Genomic DNA, 23,980 nt, shown 5'->3' on the forward strand with positions numbered 1-23,980 from the left:
GTGGTAATGTGTGGATTTATGTCTATTCATGGTGCAGTTTTCTCCTGTTTTCTTCGTCAGTGCAGATTAGAATGGGAGGGCCATTTAATATGATTTTAAACTAGTTTAATCACAGACACATTTGGAGCTTTCATAAAGGTTCTTAACAAATAATTCAGTGCTGAATTCCGCGACCCACCCTACGCTTCTCGCAGCTGCGTTTATGATAGTCTGTGCTGCGCGGTTGAGAGCTCTAGATGTTTCGTTACACTTTTTTGACATTTCTCATACCCAACAGAAAACCACAACGCCTCAGAGAAAGTCGGACAACTTTGAAGTTGCACCAGTGCGACTACTTACAAGATTTAGTCGCACTGGCAGCAAAAAATCGGGCATTTAGTTGCAGTCTGGAGCCCTGGTTTCTATTCTGTTTATCTCTTTTTTTACACTGTAATTTAAACAAATATCACATATCATATATACCAGATAATTATAATTCTCGTTGTATCTGATATGTTTGTTGTGCTTTATTTAACAACACTATAATCAGTCTTGTTGTGTGTTCAAATATCTGTTAAACCGGTATTATAACTCACAGATTTCCCTTCTGGTTTAAAATGCTTTATCACAACAGGCATCTAACCTCTCTCTCTCTCTCTCTCTCTCTCTCTTCTCTCTCTCTCTTTTATCTCCTCTTGCATCTCCCCTCCCTTCTTCACTCTCTCTCTCTGCTGTATTCGAGCAGCGGAGTGTGTGTGTGTGTGTGAGAGAGGCACTATGCAGTCAGACCTCCACACACACAGAGCATGCCTGTGAGTGCGGGCTTGGGCAAACATGAGCCTTCTCAGCCCAGAGATCATCCACAGAAGCAGCCCGCCGAACTCCCGCCTGAGCCCCCCTCCACCCTCCCCCTCTCTCTCCCTCTCTCGCTGCCTCTCGCTCTCCCTCTCCTCATCTACTCTCGCCCTGCGCAGCCTCGTCCCCGCCACCTCTCCAGCACCAGCCGGGGGGACAGCTCCCGCTCTCCACACGCTGACGTTTGCCGAACGCCGGCCGGCCCCATGGAGGAACCCCAGGGCAACACACTGGTCGTCCGCATAGGCATCCCTGACCTACAGCAAACGGTGAGTTCTGTCAGTGCAACAAACTCTCGCTCTGTCTCTCTCTTGTGCTTTTCAGCCTGTCCGATTCAGAGGTTTCTTTTCTCTCTCTTGAGTGTACATATGAATGAAAATGCCTTTCATTTTTTACCTCTTTATCTTTCTCACACTCTTCCTCTATCTTTTTCCTTCGCCAGTTGAATTGTTGAATTTAAGCTCTCTTCATTAGTGCAACTGCAGCTGACTTTGAAAACTGGCATCAGATACGGTGACAGGGCTATGTTATGGTCGCTTTAATGGAAATCATAGTGACTTTTTTCCTCGTGGATGAGCTGTCAGACTTGTCAGTTTGGTTGCTGTGTATTGTACAAGTCCCAAGGGCCTTCTAAAGCGACATATGGTGCTGATGGATATGAGAGAGAGAGAGAGAGAGAGAGAGAGAGAGAGAGAGAGAGAGAGTTGAAGTGCAGTTACTCACCTGTTCCTTTTGTGCAGGTGGTACCACTGCAGGTGGCATATTTAATTTAATATTTTTTTTTTCTGAATGAATAGCACTGTTAGCTGACGAGTGGTTTGCTGCCAGAATTGCACTTGCTGCAGATTTGGAGGTGTGCACTAAACTTGGTTTGCATGTAAGCATGACTTTCGTTATTTGGCAACATTAGGCAACATTATTTACGGCAACTATTGGAGATGCAACAGAGTAGAGTTGAACTGCAAATGTGCTTTAAATGCAGCAACTAACCAATGGGAATGCAGACAACTATGGTCACGTGATCCGCCACTTGATAGAGTTGGATAATGCACTTGAGTAAGAACGTTTGCTAGCGACCAACAATATAGTGACTTGCCACCCCTATCAAGGGGTGTTCACACTAGGGATGGGAATCATTAGGAATTCAATGATTCCGATTCCTTAACGGTTCCAGTTACGATTCTTTTGCTGCTTTTGATGGGAATTTGGGAATAAGAAATGCAATTATCACTGCTCAAATGATGAGATAATTCCAGATTTCGACAGATTAGATCAAATAAATGTAATACAATTCTTGTTAAAGGTGTACACAAACTTTTTAAAGGCATCAATGCAAACCCAACTATATAATAAACTAAAAATCTAAACATATAACTAATGTGCTAACCTATTTAATTCGGTTCTGATGTATAACTGTTTTTGATTCACTAAAAAAAAGCCAGTTTATAAGAATCTTTTTTAGGAAATCGCACTACGCTGGTCGCACTGTACGTTTTTAATTCTCTGAAAAGAACCGACTCATAAGAGTGATTCATTTGGGGATCGAACTACGCTAGTAGCATATTATGTTTCATGCTGAAGATTCTGATTAACTGGCACATAAGAGTCATTTGCCCAGGAATTGGGCTACACTGGTCACGCTGTGTTTTTGACTCAATGAAAAGAACCGGGTCATCAGAATGATTCATTAGGGAATTGAACTATGCTAGCAGCATAGTATGTTTCATGCTGTAGATTCAAATGAACCAGCTCATAAGAGTCATTTGCTAGGGAATTGGACTACCGTATGTTGGTAGTGCAGTATATTTCAAGCTGTAGATAAAAAAAATTAATAAAGAAAAACGCTTATGAGAATCATTCATTCGGGAACCGCACTGCACTTGTCACTCAGTGCTTTTGAATCAATCTAAAGAACCGGCTCATAAGAGTAATTTGTTCTTGAATCAAACTTTGCTGTAGAATCAAAAGAACCGGCTCATATGAGTCATTCGTTCAGGAATCACACTGCACTGATCACACTGTATTTTTGATTAAATGCAAAGAACCGTGCTGGTAGCATTTTATGATTCGTGCTGTAGAATCAAAAGAACCTGCTCATAAGGTCATTCGTTCAGAAATCGGACTAAATATGAGGCTGTATAGTATGTTAGCTCTATGTAAGTTTCGTGCTGTAGATTCAGTAATGGGACAGTGCTCCCACTGAATTGCACTGCAGGAAACCCTGTCAGTGTTTTAGGATGTTGTTCGATTTGCATCGGTGGAAAACTGCACCACAAATCATGAAAATCATAGGGTTCTGGTATTTTTTATTTATTTATTTTTATTTTTTTAAATGGAACTGGTTTTGAAGAAGAACCATTTTTTGGTTCCCAACCCTAGTTACAGCAATTTGAAGTGAAAAGTGTTTAGAAGTCATTCATTTTCAATAATAATTGATGATTTGAGGCAACATAATTGACAATGACTGTTAGCGAACCAAACTGAGCGGAGTTTAACTTAATGTGCCCACGCAGTAAATACGACGACTACCAGTGGCAGTGAAGACAGTGAAGCCATCAGTTACATTTTGATACTGCAGTCCAGCAGAAATGTGTGCTAGTGACCAAAATTACAGTGACTTTGCAACCCCCAGAAATATCGTTGTCAGTGTCAATGCACCTTTAGGGAGAGAGATCTGGATTTGGAATGAATTCCATGCTAAAGCTTTACAATTATCAACATTATCACATTTCAGATTTCCATAACATTCGTCAGTGGCTTTATTTTTTGTTGGGTTAAAGGGATTGTATACTATCCCTTTAAGTATGGTCCTTGCTGCTTGGACAGCTTCCAGTTTTAATAGAAGAGTGTAATAGTGGAAGGGCAAATGTAAAAGTTTACGAAGTGGTCATTGAAAACCTCATATCGATCAACCACTAATCTGAACATTGGGGTGCAGATTCGTCCTTCTAAGTGTGGTTACAGTGGTTGGTAATGAGAAGCTTTGCAGCATATTTCTCCACCTAGCATCCTGGTACATTCAGCTTCCATAAAGTGCTCAGGGTGCATTAGTGTGTGTGTGTGTGTGTGTGTGTGTGTGTGTGTGTGTGCGGGTGAGTAACTGCAGCAGAATGAGCGAGTTACAGATCAATGCTTCATCCTGCCTGTCAGAAATCTCCTTCTCCTTGAATCTTCATATCGCACCTTTCATCTTCCCTGTCAGCGTGCATGTGAGTGCGCATTGGTGTCCGTGCATACGTTTGTATGGACTTTTGGTGGCACTTGAGCGTGTGTCTATGCGTGTGATTGTGTCAGAGCCTCATTAAAGGCAGAAAGCTTCAGTGCTAACGAGTGCTGTCCTTTAGCAGGGCCCAAGTGTCTATGTTAATAATGAGGGGTGAATGAGCGCAGGGAGAATGTGTTAAATGCCAGATTTGCACCGGTATGTCCCAGCGCCGCTTGCCTTTCAAATGCTAACTCACGCGCTAAATCCAGCTGCCATCGTTGGGAGTATTATAATCCATATAAACATTATCAGATCGCAATCGTTATTCAGACACCCACATCTGACTCTCTCAGACATTTTCTGAATGTCTCGCACATTTGCATCTAGAATGTCTTTTTAAGGGTTGCAAGGTGTTTTTTGAGGTGTAGCTTCAAAATATTGCTAAAAGGTTGCTCTTTCATATCTCAAGAGACTTAATAGAGGTCTCAGTTATGTTTCATTGTTCCAAATGTCAAATTTCAAGTTTCAAGACCAAATTCTGTGAGTTACAGTGTGTTTGTATGTATGTGAGTTCATATTGAAATCTCTGACTTTTGATTGCAGACTGGGTTGCCACCCATCACAGATTTTCTAGGATTGTCCCAGTTGTTGCCCGTCTGTCCACATTTTTTTGGACAGAACTCCATTCCTAAACAGCTCTCTCATGAAGCTTAAAAAGTCTGATTAATTTAGTGAGTCGGATTGTTCCAACAGTTTGAATTGGTTTAATAGAGTATGCATTTGAGTTTCACATTGTCTTTCATGCATCATTTAACATTGTCTTATTTATTGCTGCATATCTACAGTGGCAAGAAGTGTATGTATGTGAACCTTTTGTAATTAGCTGGATTTCTGCATTTATTGGTCATAAAATGTGATCTATATAGTATAGATGAACACATTGTGCTTAAGCACATAAAAACACAGAAACAATCCTTCATGTCTTTATTGAACATATCTCATTAAACATTCACAATGCTGTGGAAAAAGTAAGTGAACCATTGGATTTAATAACTGGCCAGTCCTCCTTTGGCAGCAATAACCTCATACGTAGTGCTGCATGTTCTTCCCTACAATTCAACCTTAGTTTCATCAGTCCACAAAACATTTTCCCATTAGTGATTGTGGAGTGTCAAGGTGGTCTTTGGCAAACTTAAGATGGGCAGCAATGTTTTTGTTGGAAAGCAGGTGTTCTGCCATGAACACCATACCTGTTTAATGTTTTCCGTATAGTAGACTCATGAACAGAGATGTTAACCAGTTCCAATGATTCCTTCAAGTCTTCAGCTGTCACTCAAGGGTTCTTTTTTACCTCATTGAGCATTCTGCGGTGTGCCCTTTGAGTCATCTTGGCTGGACGGCCACTTCTAGAGAGAGTACCCACAGTACTAAATTATCTTCATTTATAGACAATTTGTCTAACTGTGGACAGATGAATATCTAAGCTCTTCGAGATAACTTAGTAACACTATCCAGCTTTATGCAAAGCAACAATTTTTTAGGCATGGTCCACGTCAGCAGATGCTTCTTGTGAATAGCAAACTCAAAATGTTTGAGTGCTTTTTATAAGTAAAAGTAGCTCTAACCCACACCTCCAATCTCATTTCATTAATTGGATGCCAGGTTTGCCAACTACTGACTCTAATTAGCTTTTGTTGACGTCATTAGCCGAGGGGTTCACATACTTTTTCCAAACTACACTGTGAATTTTTGAATGATATATTTAATATGTACAAGAACAAAACAATCATTTGTGTGTTATTAGTTAAAACAGATTGTTTGTTCATTATTGTAACTTAGATGAAGATCAAACCAGATTATAAGACAAATTTATACATAAATTCTAAAGGGTTAACATACTTTTTCTTGCCACTTACTGTTCACCACTATGTTTTTGCTTAATTTATAATGCTGTTTTGTAGTATTATTATTTAATGTACATTTATCTGTTCAAATGCTGTTTAATGCTGAAGATCTGTAGTATTTTAAGGAAATATAGGAATGTCTGTTCTATAAGGGACAGAATAGGTAAATAATATGTTAAGCTTTACAATAAAAGTGTTGGTGTTATTGTTTGAATGAGTGCTATGCTGTTTTTTTGGTAATTTCCATATCAAACAAGGAGTAAACAGTCAAAAATATCCTACTTCCAGTCATTGATCGGGTGTCCAGGAATTTTGCAGGACCAAGGTGGCAACCCTAACTGTGATCTCTTCTGAAACTCTAGACAATTGGAGATTAGTAGGTTCTTTTCTGAAGAGGAACATTTAAGAAACACGAGACTTTAGCACAAGTCTCTATTTAAGATCATTGATGTCTGTGAGAAGCAATTGAGATGTTAAAGAGTTCTTTATTTGGGATTGTAAACTAGGCTATCCCAGAATCACCTTATTGAGTACAGGACCCTCAGAAATTATTCAGACCAAATTTCCACACAGTTCTGTTTTACAGACCCATTTCAAAATGTATTCTAGTGCCTTAGTTTGCCACTGTTAACAACAACAACAACAACAACAACAACAAAAAAACTCTTTACAATATATTTTTGTTTAAACACTGGCCCCTAACACTTACTTAGTTTATTTATTTTAAACCATGACTTGCAATGCACATATATAACTACTATTGGCATTATATTCATTCTGTTAAGCCAGAGTGGAACTGGCCCCCACAGTCAGCCTGGTTTCTCCCAAGGTTAATTTTCTCCATTAACCAACATCTAATGAGTTTTGTGTTCATTGCCACAGTTGCCTTCAGCTTGCTCACTGGGGTTCTAAATATAAATATAATTATTAAATAAATATATTTATTTTAAGGCACAATTTACAATCATGTCTTTTTTAAAACCGCACTATTTTGACTCAAAGACGTTACTATATTACAGCTTTTTCTGTTGAAGCATAATTTTCTGTAGAGCTACTTTGAAATGATGTGTGTTGTGAAAAGCGCTATACAAATAAAAATGACGACTTGACTTTACACCACTTTGCAGGACTGTCTTTGGCAGTGATTACAGCTGTGAGACTTCTCAGGTAGGTTCTGCTTTTACCAGCTTTACCAGCTTTGCAAAACTGGATATGGTCCGTTTTGTTGACTCTATCATGCAGATGCTCTGTAGAAATCTGTGATCTGTAATCTTCAGGTCTCTCCACACATTTCTAAGGGGTTTAAGTCTTAGTTTTGGCTGTGCCAATTAGAGATATTCAGAAACTGTCCTTACGAGTTCTTGTCATTGTGAAAGACAGCTTCTTACCCTAGTCTCAAACTCTGTGTCCTCTGGCGTATGTGTGTGTGTGTGTGTGTGTGTGTGTGTGTTTTCCCCATACAGACCTCTCTGTGTTTTGTTTTGTCCTATTCAATTAATTCTTTCAAATGATCAAATGCCCCAATCCTTACCCATTAAAAAGCTCTCTTTTGCATGGTAACGTAACCACCTCGCTTGACTTCACGGCATTAGCCAGGTGGTGGTGTTTTACCAGAGATGTCGATGTCATCAGACCAGATAATCGTTTTCTTCAACATTCTCAGAGTCCTATAAGTGCCATTTGGGGAACTCTGGGCATTCTGTCGCTTTCTTTGTAGACAGGAGTGGCCACATATTCAATATAGCTGGACAACCAGTCCAAGAAGAGTCTTGGACGTTCCAAACGTAAATGTATGACATTTTAAAGTGGCTTCCATATTGAAATCTAAGGAGTGAAGCGCTAGCTTCCTTCAAGTGTTGTAACGTGACAATCAATGTCCAAACTATTTTAATTGTGATGCCATTCTGCTGACTTTTTGAAGCGTCAACCTATGATAATCCGACGATTTGCTTATATGTAGTAAGTCTGTTTTTAAGTGACAGGTTTAAACTTTACACCAAAGTGTTTTTCATGCATGTTTTTGCCTCACTAATGATGTCTTTTAGAGTACAAATCAACAAGAAATATTTAAAGACAGTCAAAATTAGGGATGGGATAATATACTGAATTTATGTGAAATCTGCATCTTTAACCTTGATAAAATGCCTGGTAAAAATAACCCCTGGTTATAATCCAGTCTACAGCAGCACAATAATAATAATAATAATAATAATAATAATAATAATAAATAGTAAAAACTGTGTAAAATGTCCAGAATATATGCTTACTGAAAACAAAAGATTCCAACATTATACCCAAAACGTCACACTAACAAATACTTAATAGCATAGTCTGCTAAATTACACAGATTGTGATAAGGAAGTTCTCAGATTGTTCACTCAACACGTTATGATCCACGTACTGCTCCCGTTGTGTTTGTAATACCGATGATCACTCATGGACAAGCATTTCTGCATGCATATCTGTGACCTTGGCAGACTGTGTGCATGTCATATTAGCCTATTATTTATCATCTGAATAGTCACATCCTCTTACCCCACGTAAAATAAATATGTCAGGTCTCTTATCTTTACTCCCCCTGGTGGTGACTTTTGTAAGTGCAGAAAAGACGAGTTATGTAAATTAAATAAAAAATCTTCAATTTTAGTTTTGAAAAGGGAGAGTGGGGGAAAAAAGAAAAAGGCTAGAATTCTACCTTTTAAAAAATGAATCAATTCGTACAAATTCAAAACTTTACTTTGGCACTACAAATTAAATTGGATCCTGTTTTGGCTCCTAGCAAGCAAGTAGGCATTTAGCAGATGATTTTTAGCAGGAAACAGCTTTAGGAGGAAAAATAAATTTTGACTAGTGATGGGACGATATGGTTATCTCAGGATTCTGTTCAATATCCCATATGATGTTCATGATACGATATGATCTCAATTCGTGTTTTTTTTTTTTTTTTTTTTTTTTTTACGGATATGGAACGAATGGAAGATACACGGATTAGCCTGAATGAAGCCCATTGTTTTTTAAATCTTATTTATTTGTGATCTTTTCTTGTAGAGAAAGGAATGAGCATCTCTTATTATTTAAACTTTGAACATTTATATTGTGTATTAAATAACTTTATTTTGATGAGAAATTATAACGTGCATTTTTCTCAAAATATATATTTTTTTTTCAGAAAATAAACAATATTCTGTAATATTTTGTCATTTAAGTGTTATTATATTGAATTGAGATCATATCGTATCATGAACATCATATGGGATATTGAACAGAATCCTGAGATAACCATATCGTCCCATCACATAGTCAAAATTTATTTTTCCTCCTAAAGCTGTTTCCTGCTAAAAATCATCTGCTAAATGCCTACTTGCTTGCTAGGAGTCAAAACAGGATCCAATTTAATTTGTAGTGCCAAAGTAAAGTTTTGAATTTGTACATCAAAGATTTCAGCTATTTTACATAATATACATAATTTCTAAAAGCAGGTTATCATTTTGTCATTATGGGTGTTATGAGTGTGAAAAGTCAGTCCAGTCTGTGCTGAAATAAAAAATAATCACAAATTACTGAGAAAAACGTGAAGCTGAGGGGCTTGAATAGTTTCTATGGGAAATGGACTTGAGGAGTTTAGAAAACTGTTTTGGTTGTGTTGTAAAGATTGGGTTGCTTCAGTGATTTAGTTTGATATTTAGTTTGAGTTTTGAAACGCTCACTTTGCATTAACGTTGCATCTGCTCACAGTTCCTTCTGCAAATGTTGTTGGCTGTGTTCACTCTAGTGTGACTTCCAAAAGGTGTGGTAATATTACATTGAGAGAGGAAGAGGAAAACAAAGAAAAACGAATATGGAAAGGAAAGGGTTGAGAAAAGTGTGATATGCACAGAAGTACACATGTCTCTCGAGGGTTTCGGTTAAGGATTTCAAAGTGTGACAAAAGCTCTTTTCCCTGACGTTAATCGCACAGGGACACCTGTGATGTGCAGAGACCACCGGGACTTCAGGGCTGAGAGAGAAATGCTAAGGTTTACAGAAGAAACTTAATCTGTGTGACTCAGAAAACTACTAACCTGTTCATATCTCTTCAAATTATATTCCACAGAGAAATGTTCTACATCTCTTCAGCTTTCACAAAAGATTGGTTTTGCTTGAAGGAATAATTTACCCAATAATACATGTTCTGTTTTCATTTACTCACTTTCATGTCATTCCAAACCTGTATGACTTTGTTTTTTCTTCTGTGAAACACTAAAGAAGAAATATTGTAGAATGTCCAGAGTTTCCTTTTATATAATGGGGAGTGGGAAAGTCAAGATGCAGAAATTGAAAAAAGGGTCTATAAATTACCATTAAAGCAATCCATACGACTATATTCCAAGTCTTTTGAAGCTATACAACAACATTGAGAAACATAAAGGTTCAGGTTAGAGGTAGACAGATACATCGGTACTGATAGTTGCTTTTTGGAACAATCGGTTATCGGCAAAAGCCTTTGCCGATCGTCGCCAATTTTTTTGGTTTCATTCTCTGTGGCTGGCTTGGTTGTACAGTATGACAGCGGCCTCTATAGGTAAAATAAAAACGATTACATGGGGATTTGCTTTATCGAAATCTTTCATTATTGACAATATTCATCCATATTTTTGTTCTCACTTCAATGCATATTTTGTTATTTTGATTAGATAATCAAGCGAGGTTGTAGCGAGGACATGCAAAGAAAAATGTGACTATATAGAAATGCGCCCTGTCGGCACATATTCGTAAACCTTAAATAACCTAAATAAACCTTATTACTCATTAAACCTAAATCTGGTGAAATATGCATATTCAAAACCCCTTATCTGGGGAAGCTGAATGACTCCACTGCTGCCACAGTGCTGTTTAGAATGGTGAGGGGGGTCAATGTTGGGGTGTTCCTCCTAAAGTCCACAATCATCTCCACTGTTTTGAGCGTGTTCAGCTCCAGGTTGTTTTGACTGCACCAGTGAGCCAGCCGTTAAACCTCCCTTCTGTATGCAGACTCATCGTCATCTTGTATGAGGCCGATGACATTAGTGTCATCTTCAAACTTCAGGGGCTTGACAGAGGGGTCCTTGGCGGTGCAGTCATTTGTATACAGGGAGAATATATAGGCTAAATTTGGTAAATACTTAAATACAGAGTATTGTAATGGAGCCAAGTCTCCGTCATTGCAAAATAAGAGTCCCCGGTGTGTTTCAGCCTTGTTTATTGTTAAAAGTCCCATGTTATGGAACAAATCTTTATATTTTCTGGTTATTATTGGGATTTATAAACTAATAAACTGCATATTTTGGATTCTTGTAGCCTCTATGTCTGTACCCATTCACAGTATGAAAAGACTACAAAATTATTTTATCGGCCGATTAATCGGTTATCAGCCTTTTCTACCACCTTAGTTATCGGTATCGGCAAAATCCACCTCTAGTTCAGGTTTCTCCTCATGTGTCTCGTTCACTGACTAGTGTGGTGCATCTTGACACATTAGAATTGAATTCAATCAGATTTCAGAGCTGAGGGGAAGATTTTCAGCAAATAGCAACTTAAATTTCAGTCTTTTCCTCATATAAAGCTGCCATATGACTTCAGAAGCCTTGCAATATAGCACAAAATTGCTGTTATATGATTTCTGTAGCTTGAAAGCATCAGTTCCCATTATGAAATAGAGCACTGGTCATTCTGCAATATTTCGTTTTTTGTGGTCTATGAAATAAGGAAGGTAATGCCAGTTTGGAGGGACATGAAGGTGAATAAATGATGACATAATTTTTATTGTTGGCTGAAATAACCCTTTAATGGTGTTACTCCAGAAGGCTTTCATACTGACTGTCAATCCCACCCACAGTGATGTCAGCCATGGGTAGATAAAATGACTTGATTATACTCACATTTCAGCTCTACTGAAGCTCAGCTTGAGTACACTGAGCTTGAGTTTGCCATAAAGCACAACAGTCTATTTCCAGAAGATAAAATCCCACCCATTTTTTCCATAGGGGAATTGATTATTAATGATAATGTATAAACCGTTAAAGACAGACCTACCGTGAACTCCTTGGTTGTTAATCGATTGGAAATGCTTCTATTGAAGCCATCAGTCCATGTTATTTCAAATTCAATTTAAAAAATAATTGTGTTTAATAGCAGAATTTGTTCTAAATAACTAACTATATTCCTAGAGCAGAGTGAAATCTAATGTTTTCAAGTTCACAATACCGATATGAATGATTCATTCACAAATCAGAGTGGTGAATTACCCCTTAAATTTCAGTCTGTTCCTCACAAAATCACTATCAGAAAGAATCTAATACAGGTTTGGAATTACATGAGGGTGAATAAATGAGAGAATTCACATTTTTAGGTCAACTATTCTTTTAAAAATTGGTTTAGTGGATTTCATTACATCTCAGATGCTTCAAACCAGGAGGTACATGCAGTTGTTTTGTGATTGCCTTTTATTTATAAAGGCTTGGCATATTGGAATTTAAAATCCATTACAAAATGCACAAATAAATTATACACTATAAGTTTTGTAAGCCCACAATACATTACTCACACTGGTAATTTATATCTGTAAATTAATATGCAAATAAATGCCAAGTCATGTACTCTATATTGACATTTTTTATTTTTTATTTTGTACACTTTAAATAATCGCTTCCGTTAAGCAGCGGTATGCATGTTCACGAGAGGGCTGAGGTCATGTGGTCTTTTGTGTGACGTACTGGCGCTGGCATGTTCACAGGAGAAGTGACACACCCGGAGGAACAGCGCTGTTTACAACTGAGTATGAGGAACTCTGTACAGACTGAATGCCGTAAACAAATTTAAGCAAATTTAAACAAAGATGTCAGAAGATTTAAGAGGAGATACAAGTTTTTGCACAGCCATATTTATTTGAACCTGAGTACTCTGACAGGAGCACAGGGAGATGGAGGAGGCTGGACCAACAACAGCACAACAACAAGCTTCCGAGAGACAGAGAGCTCAGGAGACGTGGTGGTGCACATCAGAATCAGAATCAGAAACAGAATGAGCTTTATTGCCAAGTATGCTTACACATACAAGGAATTTGTCTTGGTGATAGAAGCTTCCAGTGCACAAACAATACAACAACAAGACAGATATAATAATAAAAATAAAAGATAATAGAAAATAAAGTATATATGGAAATACAAAATAGGACAATATATATATATATATATATATATACACACACACACACACACACACACACACACATGTATGTACAATATACAAATACAAATCTGTTATGTACAGAAGCAAGGGAATGTAATGGCAGAAGAGGTGTGGTATGTTGGATAAATATAAGACTAAGCTTTGTGTTGCACATTAATTATTGCTCAGTGCTCAGTGCTCTGTAGCGCCTGCCAGAAGGCAACAGTTCAAAAAGGTAGTGGGCTGTGCGAGTGGGGTTCATAGTGATTTTTCCAGCCTTTTATCTCAAACTGGAAGTGTACAGTTCTTGAAGGGAGGACAGGGGGCAACCAATAATCCTCTCAGCAGTCCAAACTGTCCTTTGTAGTCTTCTGATATATGATTTTGTAGCTGCACCAAACCAGTTACTGAAGTGCAGAGGAAAGGCTCAGTGACTGCTGAGTAGAACTGTATCAGCAGCGCATGTGGCAGGTTGAACTTCCTCAACTGGCGAAGGAAGTACAACCTCTGCTGGACCTTTTTCACAATGGAGTCAATGTGGGTCTCCCACTTCAGGTCCTGTGAGATGGTAGTGCCCAGGAACCTGAATGACTCCACTGCTGCCACAGTGCTGTTTAGAATGGTGAGCGGGGTTAATGTTGGGGTGATCCTCCTAAAGTCCACAATCATCTCCACCGTTTTGAGCATGTTCAGCTCCAGGTTGTTTTGACTATACCAATGAGCCAGCTGTTCAACCTCCCTTCTTTATGCAGACTCATCGTCATCTCAGATGAGGCCGATGACAGTGGTGACATCTGCAAACTTCAGGAGCTTGACAGAGGGGTCCTTGGCGGTGCAGTCATTTTTATACAGGGAGAAGAATAATGGGGAGAGCACACATCCCTGGGGGGCACCAGTGCTGATTGTACATGTGCTGGAAGTGAATTTCCCCTGTCTCAAGCTGCTGCCTGTCCGTCAGAAAGCTGGTAATCCACTGACAGATAGATGTGGGGACAGAAAGTTGGTGTAATTTAGTCCTGAGAATAGCTGGGATGATGGTGTTGAAAGCCGAACTGAAGTCCACAAAAAGGATCCTTGTATATGTCCCTGGTCTGACCAGATGTTGCAGGATATGATGCAATCCCATCATCCAAAGACCTGTTTGCTAGAAGAGCAAATTGAAGGGGATCTAGGAAGGGTCCAGTGATGTTCTTCAGGTGGGCCAACACCAGTCTCTCAAATGATTTCATGACCACAGACGTCAGAGCGACGGGTCTGTAGTCATTAAGTCCTGTGATTTTGGGTTTCTTTGGGACAAGAATGATGATTGAGCGTTTGAAGCAGCATGGGACTTCACACTGCTCTAGTGATCTGTTGAAGATCAGTGTGAAGATGGGGGCCAGCTGGTTAGCACAGGATTTTAGACAAGTGGGTGAAACACCATCTGGGCCCTGTGATTTCCTTGTCTTTTGTTTTCGGAAGACACGGCACACCTCCTCTTCACAGATCTTAAGTGCAGGTTGAGTAGCAGGAGGGGGGTTGCAGGAGGTGTTGATATTTGTGTGAAATGAAGGTCAGAGTGGGTGTGGGGTGTGAGATTGGGCCTTTCAAATCTACAGTAGAACACATTCAGGTCATCAGCCAGTTGTTGGTCAACTACAGTGTTGGGGGTAGGAGTACTGTAGTTAGTAATTTGTTTGAGGCCACTCCACACTGATGCAGTGTTTGCATTTGTTTCTCAGCTTATCAGAATAGCTTCTTTTAGCTACTCTGATTTCCTTATTCAGTGTGTTCCTGGCCTGATTGTAAAATACTTTATCCCCACCTCTGTAAGCATCCTTTTTTGCCTGACGAAGCTGCCTGAGCTCTGCTGTAAACCACAGTTTGTCATTGTTGTATGTTAAATAAGTCCTAGTAGGAATGCACATATCCTCACAGAAACTGATATATGATGTCACAGTATTTGTGAGCTCGTCCAGACTGGTGTCTGCAGCCTCAAATACACTCCAATCAGTGCTTTCAAAGCAGGCTTGTAGTTCCAGCTCTGCTTCATTGGTCCTTCTACTTAAAGTCTTTACTACAGGTTTAGTAGATTTTAGTTTCTGCCTGTAGGTTGGAAGAAGATGAACTAGACAGTGATCAGAGAGTCCCAAAGCTGCTCGACAGAGCGTTATGCATCCTTTATTGTTGTGTAGCAATGATCCAGTATATTTCTGCATGTAATGTGCTGTTTGTATTTGGGCAGTTCACATGTGAGGTTTGCTTGGGATTGCTTTCCCCAATAATAATAATAACTGAGTCCGGGTATTGCTGTTCCGTGTCTGTGATTTGATCAGCCAGATGTTGCAGCGCTGCGTTCACGCACACGAGTGGCGGGATATAAACACTCACCAGAATAAACGAGGAAAACTCCCACGGCAAGTAGAAAGGCTTACAGTTAATAAAGAGCGCTTCCCATATTAGGACAGCACATCTTCTTTAACATCTGTTAGATCTGTACACCAACTTTCATTGATGTAAAACATGTTCCACCGCCTCTCGTTTTCCCCATTAAATCCGCAATGCAATCCGCTCTGAACAGATCGCTGAAAGCCCGGCAGATGTAATGCGCTGTCCGGAATGGCTTCACTCAGCCAGGTTTCTGTGAAGCACAAGGCAGCAGAGGTTGAAAAGTCCTTGCTTGTACGGGTGAGGAGATGTAGTTTGTCCGTTTTGTTAGGAAGAGAGCGGAGATTCACTAGATGAATACTCTGCAGCGCTGTTCGAAAGCCAAGCTGATGAAGCCTGAGCAGCGCACCAGCTCATTTCCCTCACCTGCGTGTCTTAAACAACACAGCTGCACCTCCAACTAAAATGTCCAGCAAAGTGTCTGAATAGTCAAAAATTGGGAAAAGATTATCTGGTATGTGCTGCCGAATGTTCAGCACTTCGTCCCTGGTAAAACTGAATGGAAAAAGATTACTAAACACAGTACAAACAAACAAAAACAACAAAAGAATTGGAGAGCCCCACACCATGGCTTCCATCCACCGCGCCATCTATTTTGACTAATGACACATGTAGGCAATGCCAGGCAATGCCAACAGAGGTTGAGAGCTTCTGCTACAATGAATGGAATGTTGCCATGTCATCGCTGGAAAGACCGTGTGACCTCAGCCATCTCGTGAACGTGCAAACTGCTGCTTAGCAGATGCGATGATTTAAAGTTAAAAAGTACTTAAAAAATACGATTTTTCACACCAAGAGTGATCGTATCGCTTTATAAGACATTAATTTAACCACTGGAGTTGTATGGATGACGTTATTGCTGATTGTCTGTGCTTTTTGGAGCATCAAAAATTGTGTTACCATCCACTTCCATTATAAGGACCTGCTGAGATATTTTTCAATTTTTCTTCAAATGTGTTCTGTTGAAGAAAGGAAGTCTACACATCTGGGATGGCATGAGATTGAGTAAATGATGAGCGAATTTTAATTTTTGGGTGAACTATCCCTTTAACTCAGGTGCTTGAGAGTTTGAAACGCTGGTCATGTGCATGGAAACGACACACTGACAAACCTGCGGCGCTCGCTTGTCAAAGGTAAAGGCCACGCCTTCTCATGAATAATATCGAAAACACCCGTGATGTAGAGGCACTGCAGTTCAATAGAAAGCTAAACCCTGTACGTCACGTCCTGTGATGTTGACTCAATGTTCATTTCAAACCCAGATGATGATCCAAAATCACTAAATTAACCCTTTTCATCTTGAAATTAAAAATAATGAATGTTAACATTTTCTTCCCTTGTTTGCAAGACATACTGTATATACCTGTTAAAAAAAAAAATCTGTAACCATGCCGGCTGGCCCGGATCGGCACAGAATAGAATGGCTTCACAACAAGAACAGTTCGGCCCGATGGTGGAAAAGAGGCTTATGTTGGCCAATCATAACAGTGGCCTTTACGTTGAAGGGTGGAAAATGATCATTTATTTCTAAATTATGTCTGTTTTAATGCAAAAAAATTAAAAATAATATTATAATTTGTTTTTTTTTGTTTTTTTTTAATAAATTATCAGTGGACCTCAGGGAAGATAATAAAACTATTTTAAAAAAGAGCATTTTATGACCCCTTTAAGTATGAAATGTACATGAAATGTATATTTTGTTTTATTTACAAACTTTACCAAAAACAGTTTCAAAAAACGCTAACTTGAACAAACCATGCTTTTCTTTTGGGGGAAAAAAATGAAATGAACAATATGCATTGATAAAAATAACAATAATAATAATTTTAAAAAAAATTACAAAATTTGCACTCACCTGGAGCTTACATAGAAACCAATACCAATGACATCAGGGTAATGCACATATATAAACTCTGAATCTACATAAAAAACTCACATTTTTATCATTTCACATATTATTTTTGCTAAAAAACAGTGGTGAAAGTTGACTTTTTATAAAATGTGCTCTGTCCGTGTTGAGATATTTAACTCAAACACTGGTCTGATAAACTTCTGAGTTTCTCATACTGCTTCGCATTTCCTTTCCACCATAAAAACAGATTCTTGTTCATTGATATGCATGACTCCAACAAGAACCGAATACCAATAGAGTAAAATATAAGAAGAATCAAAATCAATCGCAAGTATTGCCAAACCGCATGCAAAGACAGCACCATGTGTCCTTCTCTCATCCAGTAACTTGACAACACATATCCACAGTGCCACCCTGTTGTAACTTGTTGAGAGATTTGCTGCGAAATACAGAGGAAAAGTACAGGATAAAATAGCATTGCCCACGGCAGGCAAATATTCAAGTACTGTTATTAATAGTCGACTAGTTGGTGCACAGTGATTACTCGATTAATCGTGCACATCCCTACTTTAAAGCATAGCCATTGCACCCCTAGATTTGCCTCAAACCCCAGAAACTTCTGATGCCCCTAACCTGACTGATGGCGAAACAATCAAAGTTAAGTATTAGAATAGGATTATTTTTTGATTGTAAGCATTATTAGCTTCAATTTGTGAGCATATTAGCACCACGCCAACAACCCTGCAGATTAATAAACAGAATTAATTGAACGACTTCTATTCGGACCACCAAAGTAGAGATTAGCTCTGATCTCATCCACAGCAGGCCATTTTAACAGCATAAAGAGCTCAGTTTCCATCTCATTCTCTGTTCGCCACTGTATGCTTAAATAGATGTAATGGATGCATTTTTAACACCTCAAAACTCTGCATGCTGCCAGCTGTAATACGCGGTCATAAATCACCTTCTTTCTCCCTCTCTTTTCCTCATTCACCTGTTTTGTGTGTCACACAAGCAACGTTTTATCTTTCAGTCTTTCAGGCTGTCATTCACACTTTTTGTTTAATAATTTAGCTTCCCTTTCTTACAGTATGTAATCATGGCTCTGTCTGTCTCCACATACCCTTTGCAGTTCCAAAGGCATCTTGCCCCCTCTTCTGGCACACACGTTTGCTCAGCACGATGATACCATCAATCACTACGGAGATGGAAATGGGAATATTCGTTTGCGGAGGCGTCTCACGTTCTTCTCATGCTATTTTTAGCTCATTCAAACCCAACCTGCACAAGCGTGTCTGCCAGTGACTCTCCCAGATCGTCTGGGAACAATACACACACATGCACACGTACAAATGAATGTGAGAGGGTTTAGAAGTGAGTGTCTGGAGCTTGTTATTCAGGTGTGTCCTGCATGTGTGGCTGGTTCGTCTGCACAGGTGAAGGTTTCTGTCCCCCGGTGGAGCTTCTGCTGGGATTGATGTGCACATGGCACTGAGAACAGACTTCAACGGAGATCTTTGTTGCTTCCGGCGTTTGCACTTTCCTTTGTTCTCAAAGCCGAATTAAAACTTTCTTTTCCTTCTGAAGCTGTGAAACCAGGGTTGTAGAAACAATTTGAAAAGCCACATTAAAGGCATGAAATCAGAATTGATCCCAATGGCTTTCTTATAGGAATAGCTCACTCGAAAATTGAAAATTCTCTCATCATTTACTCATCCTCATGTTTTCCAAACCAGTATGACTGACTTCTGTGGAACACCAAAGGAATATAATATATGTTAACATGACACTTAATCAATTAATTTCCCTGTGATTAACTTTAGCTTCTGATGAAGTTCTGACACTCTCTCAAATTTTGGGTCAAAGTCCTGCACTCTGACTACTCCTAATGTTCCCCAGCTAATAGAGAACCAATAGAAACACAGGATCTGATGATTGATACTAGCTTATCTATGTGATATACAGTGTCATAAGGGTCATTATTTAGTGTGGGGCACAAACAATCACTTAACAATCAATTATTTGACCGATCTTTGAAACACTGATGAATAAGTCCAAATTTTGTCCTTCATTTTGACAGATAAAAAAGAAACAAGAAAAAAAAAACATTTTAACCTAGTGCATCAGTTTTGACTTCACGCTTTGTCTCTCACATTCCTGCTGTGCCTGTGCCCTGTTTACTCCCTGGTATTAATATGCATTAAGATATGTATTAACAGGCATCATCATTATTTACACCTGGTAATATGTGTCTGTTTTGTGTTTTAATTTTTTTGAGTGAGGGTATCTGATTTAATTACTTCAGTGTGTTAATGTGCGATAATAAAGTGTAAATTGCATAATTAAAAGAAAACACACACAAAAAAGCAGCACATCATTTCAGATTATGCATGCATTTAATATAAACGCAAACATCATGTTTAGAGCAGAATTGTCCATTATTTTAGTGGTGTACCTGTGTTAACTGAGCTTCCCTGATGTGCTTCTCATGTTACACTCATGTTCACATCAGGGACTATGAAGTTCTGTGAACTTGTGCATGTGTGTATGCACTTTAACCAGCGATGTTTAAAAACCTTGTTTTAGCGCCGCGGTTGATTGACAGGTCAAAAATCTGTCATAAAAGCCTGTCTACTGTCATGTACTGTATGTGCCATTATAATGGATGCTACGCCCCTTAATGCCCTAGTACTTATAAAATGAAAATAAGTATGACTGATAAAAATAGATCATGACAGAACTTTTACAGAGAGTGAGGAATAAAGACTTTTTTCTAGCGCAACCCCTAAACATGATAACACACAAACATCCCTAATTATTTCATCTCAGCACAAAACACCACTAAAACATCCATGTCAAAAGGCACACGTGATTATATGAAAGTAACCTGCAAATCGTCAAAGGGTGTGCATATTATCTCACTAACTCGAAAACCTAATAAAAACGACTGACTCCCAATATTTAGCAGTCGTTGTAATCTAATACAAACCAATGCATCAACAACACCTCAATGCAATGGCATACAATTCATTGAGATGATGAGCAGTGTGCTGTAATGAATCCAGCCAGCAGCACATTATACTAAAATTAGCTTTTAAAACTTACCATTGAATTTCACTACACAGGTCTGCACTCAAGGGCAATAACTTCCGAGGCTCATTTCAACAGCCTGATATATACATATGTTCAAAGCTTTTGACTGGCTCAGGGGCAAAGGCAAACTAGCCCCTCAGGCCATCCTTGAACGCTCGTTGCATATGCGCATGATGTTCTCCAGATTTCTGTTGATTAACATTAAGGATGAAGGGCTAGCCCCACGCATAGCAAAGGAGAACGATTAAATGGGCTTTACTCTACAGACCTTAATAATAATAGAATCTCTCAAAAGAATATCTACTTGTTTTCTTGTATAATGGACATAAAACAAGTTTAAGTTGCGGAAAATAGATTATTTCTTAAAATAAATATATGATGATGCCATCCAATTTTCACAACAGTGCCCCCCCCCGGCAGGGCTTATCCCCACTTGCCCCTAATGTAGAGACGCCTCTGGTGTTATACCAAAACAAATATGGTGTTGGCTAGCATTATCTTCACATTATGATCATGCTATCAAAATTATTTTGAGTTCTTGTTATTGCAAAGACATTCTAAGGTGTCCTCTTTTCCCTCCAGACACTCCAAATTGAGCGCTATAGCTTGTTTTTGCACCATTTAAATTTTGTGCATCTATGCGGATGAGAGAACGCGATGCGGACTGATGACTTAAAATGTCCAGTCAACGCTGTCAATCGTGAAGAAGACCTTGTCCTAACCAGACGCGACGTGATAAGATTCCAGCGGCAAGCAATCTGTCTGTCCACACCAGGTGCGACACGACACAGCGATATTCATACACTAAAATGAGGATAATTGACAATAAAATGTAGAAAACAGAGCAATCACAGACGGAACATTATGTTTATTGATCACAAGTCATTTTCTCAAATAAGCACCATAACGCTTTCTACGGCAAGCCCTGAGGGGATAAATACACAATCACACACACACACAGGGTAAAGTTACTTTATAAATCGCATCCTTGTTCAGTCTGTTATGATTGTTTATGTTCACGTGGTACTCGTGTTGTACAGGGAAGTGGAGAGAAAGTCAGAATGAGCCGGTATGTCTCCCCTCTGCCATTCTGTGATACCCTCGGCCAAAATCAGGTTATTCTGAACCGGCTAGTGAGATGCTGGCTTTAATATACTGTAAAAAGAATAATTTTAGACTCATTTGTTGACTGCGCTGTCTGGCGCAACGTCGCAGAAATAGAAACCATTTCAAAAATTGAAAGCCCTGTCGCTTATCGTGTGTTGCGGCTGGTTAGGACAAAAACTCTGATTAACATGGAAAAGATACCTTTTATCATGTGTTTCAACGTCGCACGGTGTAAGTCCTGAAAGATGTATATCAAACAGTCTGACATAGAAGACAGTTGATGTCGCACAGTCTGTCTTTGCATCTTTACCGAGGTCATAACGTACAGCGTAAAAGGTCGTACAGTGTGAAGCGGGCTTAATTCACCAAGAACCATAGTCCCACTGCCGAAAAGACAATTTAGACAACACTGCAGTAGAAATAACACAGATTTTTGTATGGAAGAAAAAATATTGTTTTAGCAAAAATTTAAGCTTCACTTTTCTGTCTTGCCCCATAGACATTCATTGTTAGTGCATTTTTGAAAATGCAATTTTTGCTTCTTTTTGCTTCTTTTTTTTTTTTTTTTTTTACAAATTAAGAGACAAATTGAAATTACATTCAGTGGTAACAAATGTTGATAGAACTTATTTTTAATCCGGAACATTCATTTTAAAAATCCAAATATTAAACCAATAATACTTAAAAGTGCTGTTAGTGATCTTAGCCGTTATACTTCCACAAGACTGAGCCGTTGGATTAGCCATGCCAAAACCCGGCACACCAAAGATACCAAATGAGTTTTATTGAGACCGACATCATGCAGAAATGGTTTTTAAAAACAACAGTGGTGGCTCAGTGGTTAAGGCTCTGGGTTACTGATCAGAAGTTTGGGGTTTCAAGCCTCAGTACTGCCAAGATGCCACTGTTGGGCCCTTGAGCAAGGCCCTTGACCCTATCTGCTCCAGGGGTGCTGTATCATGACTGACCCTGCACTCTGACCCCAGCTTAGCTGGGATATGTGAAAAAAAGAATTTCACTGTATATGTGCAAATGTATGATAAATAAATTAAATTCAACTGTTATGAACAACATGGCTTAAAAATGGCAGTCAGCCTCTGTAATTCACTATAACTACAATACTATGAGAACATGCAAAATGATTGACAGGTCAAAAGCATCATTGCCACAGTTTGTGGACACATTTTTATTTGCTGTTTACAGAGTCTAGAGCTGTCACAGAGACCGGTGAGATATCTCATGACATTTCAGTAAATTTTGTTGCGTACCTTTCCATGAAAAAGCACTTACATCACCATTAAGCCTAGTGTACACTACGATATTCAAGCTCTTCTTCTTTGATGTTTTGAGTCGGCTACTGGTCAGTGATGAGAAATCTCAGATCTCACAACGAATGGTCTTGTAGCGTGTGCACTCCTGCGACAAGCCCCGACAAGTCCCAGATTTTAGGCCAGCTTGATATCTAGACGTCTTGTCATCAAATGTGCGCACTGTCCTGACGAGCGAGAGACCGACAGTGAGCCACAGCCAATGAAATACAAAGCAAGAGGAGAGCAAGGTATTGTGAAGCAGCAGACGAAATATAATTAGAAAAAAAAATCACCCGCATGTTTGATAACATGTTATATCTGCGTGACTGCACAAGTTTTTGAATGAATTTGTTTTTTGTTTTGTTTTAAGATGCGTTTTGGGCGATCCATTTGAAACGGGACGACGCTAAAGACAGCTTTAACGTGGTCCAAACTGTTTTGAGATTTGTCCACATCAAACACATTCAGACATTGGGCTTGTAGTCCCAGAGCAGCGCGGCACCGCCTTATGAAACAAGAGTTTCAACTTTGCTGTTTACGTGCGGATTTAAAGAGAAATAACTGTCCGATCGGAACATTTTAAAAAGCGAATGTATGTATGAATTCATTCTTCGGAGTGTCTGATATCAACACGCAGAGACACAGATATGAGAAGCTCGCACATTAGAAACTGCACTAAAATAACTAAAATAATTCTGCTCTAAATATCACGTGTGCACTATTAAGTGCAAGTTCAATTAAGAGAAACTGTGGGCTGGTTTTTAGCGCTTTATTTGTCTTCTTTTACTTTTTTGTGCTTTAGTTATCATTCAGAAATACAAAGATGCAATGACTGATGTATGTCCTTATGAAATCAGTGACTCTCCCCTCTAAATCTGAACCCAGTTGGTCAAAAGTGACGATCAGGTGTAACAGTTATGTCTCGCTTGTACACTTGTGATCGGATCACCCAAAACACATCTTAAACTAGGTGTACACAGGGCCTCAGTCGGGTACAAATTGTGTAGTTGATACACCCAGTCTGCAATCAGTCATGTATTGTGAGCACCAGCATGACTGAAAA

General features: G+C 39.0%; 1 protein-coding gene across 4 annotated transcripts in view; it reads left to right on the forward strand.

The window, feature by feature from the left end:
• The first annotated feature begins 736 nt into the window (after window positions 1–736).
• Window positions 737–23,980, forward strand: part of LOC127456258 (SH3 and multiple ankyrin repeat domains protein 3-like) — a 333,686-nt gene continuing 310,442 nt past the window's right edge. For all 4 annotated transcript variants that reach the window (XR_007899810.1, XM_051724660.1, XM_051724661.1 and 1 more), the window contains exon 1: window positions 737–1,103. Coding sequence is in view for 3 of the 4 variants with exons in the window: in XM_051724660.1 (XP_051580620.1) it covers window positions 786–1,103 (318 nt within the window). In the remaining variant the exon portion in view is untranslated. The remainder of the gene's footprint in view (window positions 1,104–23,980) is intronic.

This window comes from Myxocyprinus asiaticus, chromosome 18 (genome assembly GCF_019703515.2).
Source record: "Myxocyprinus asiaticus isolate MX2 ecotype Aquarium Trade chromosome 18, UBuf_Myxa_2, whole genome shotgun sequence".
In the NCBI taxonomy this organism is placed as follows: Eukaryota; Metazoa; Chordata; class Actinopteri; order Cypriniformes; family Catostomidae; genus Myxocyprinus; species Myxocyprinus asiaticus.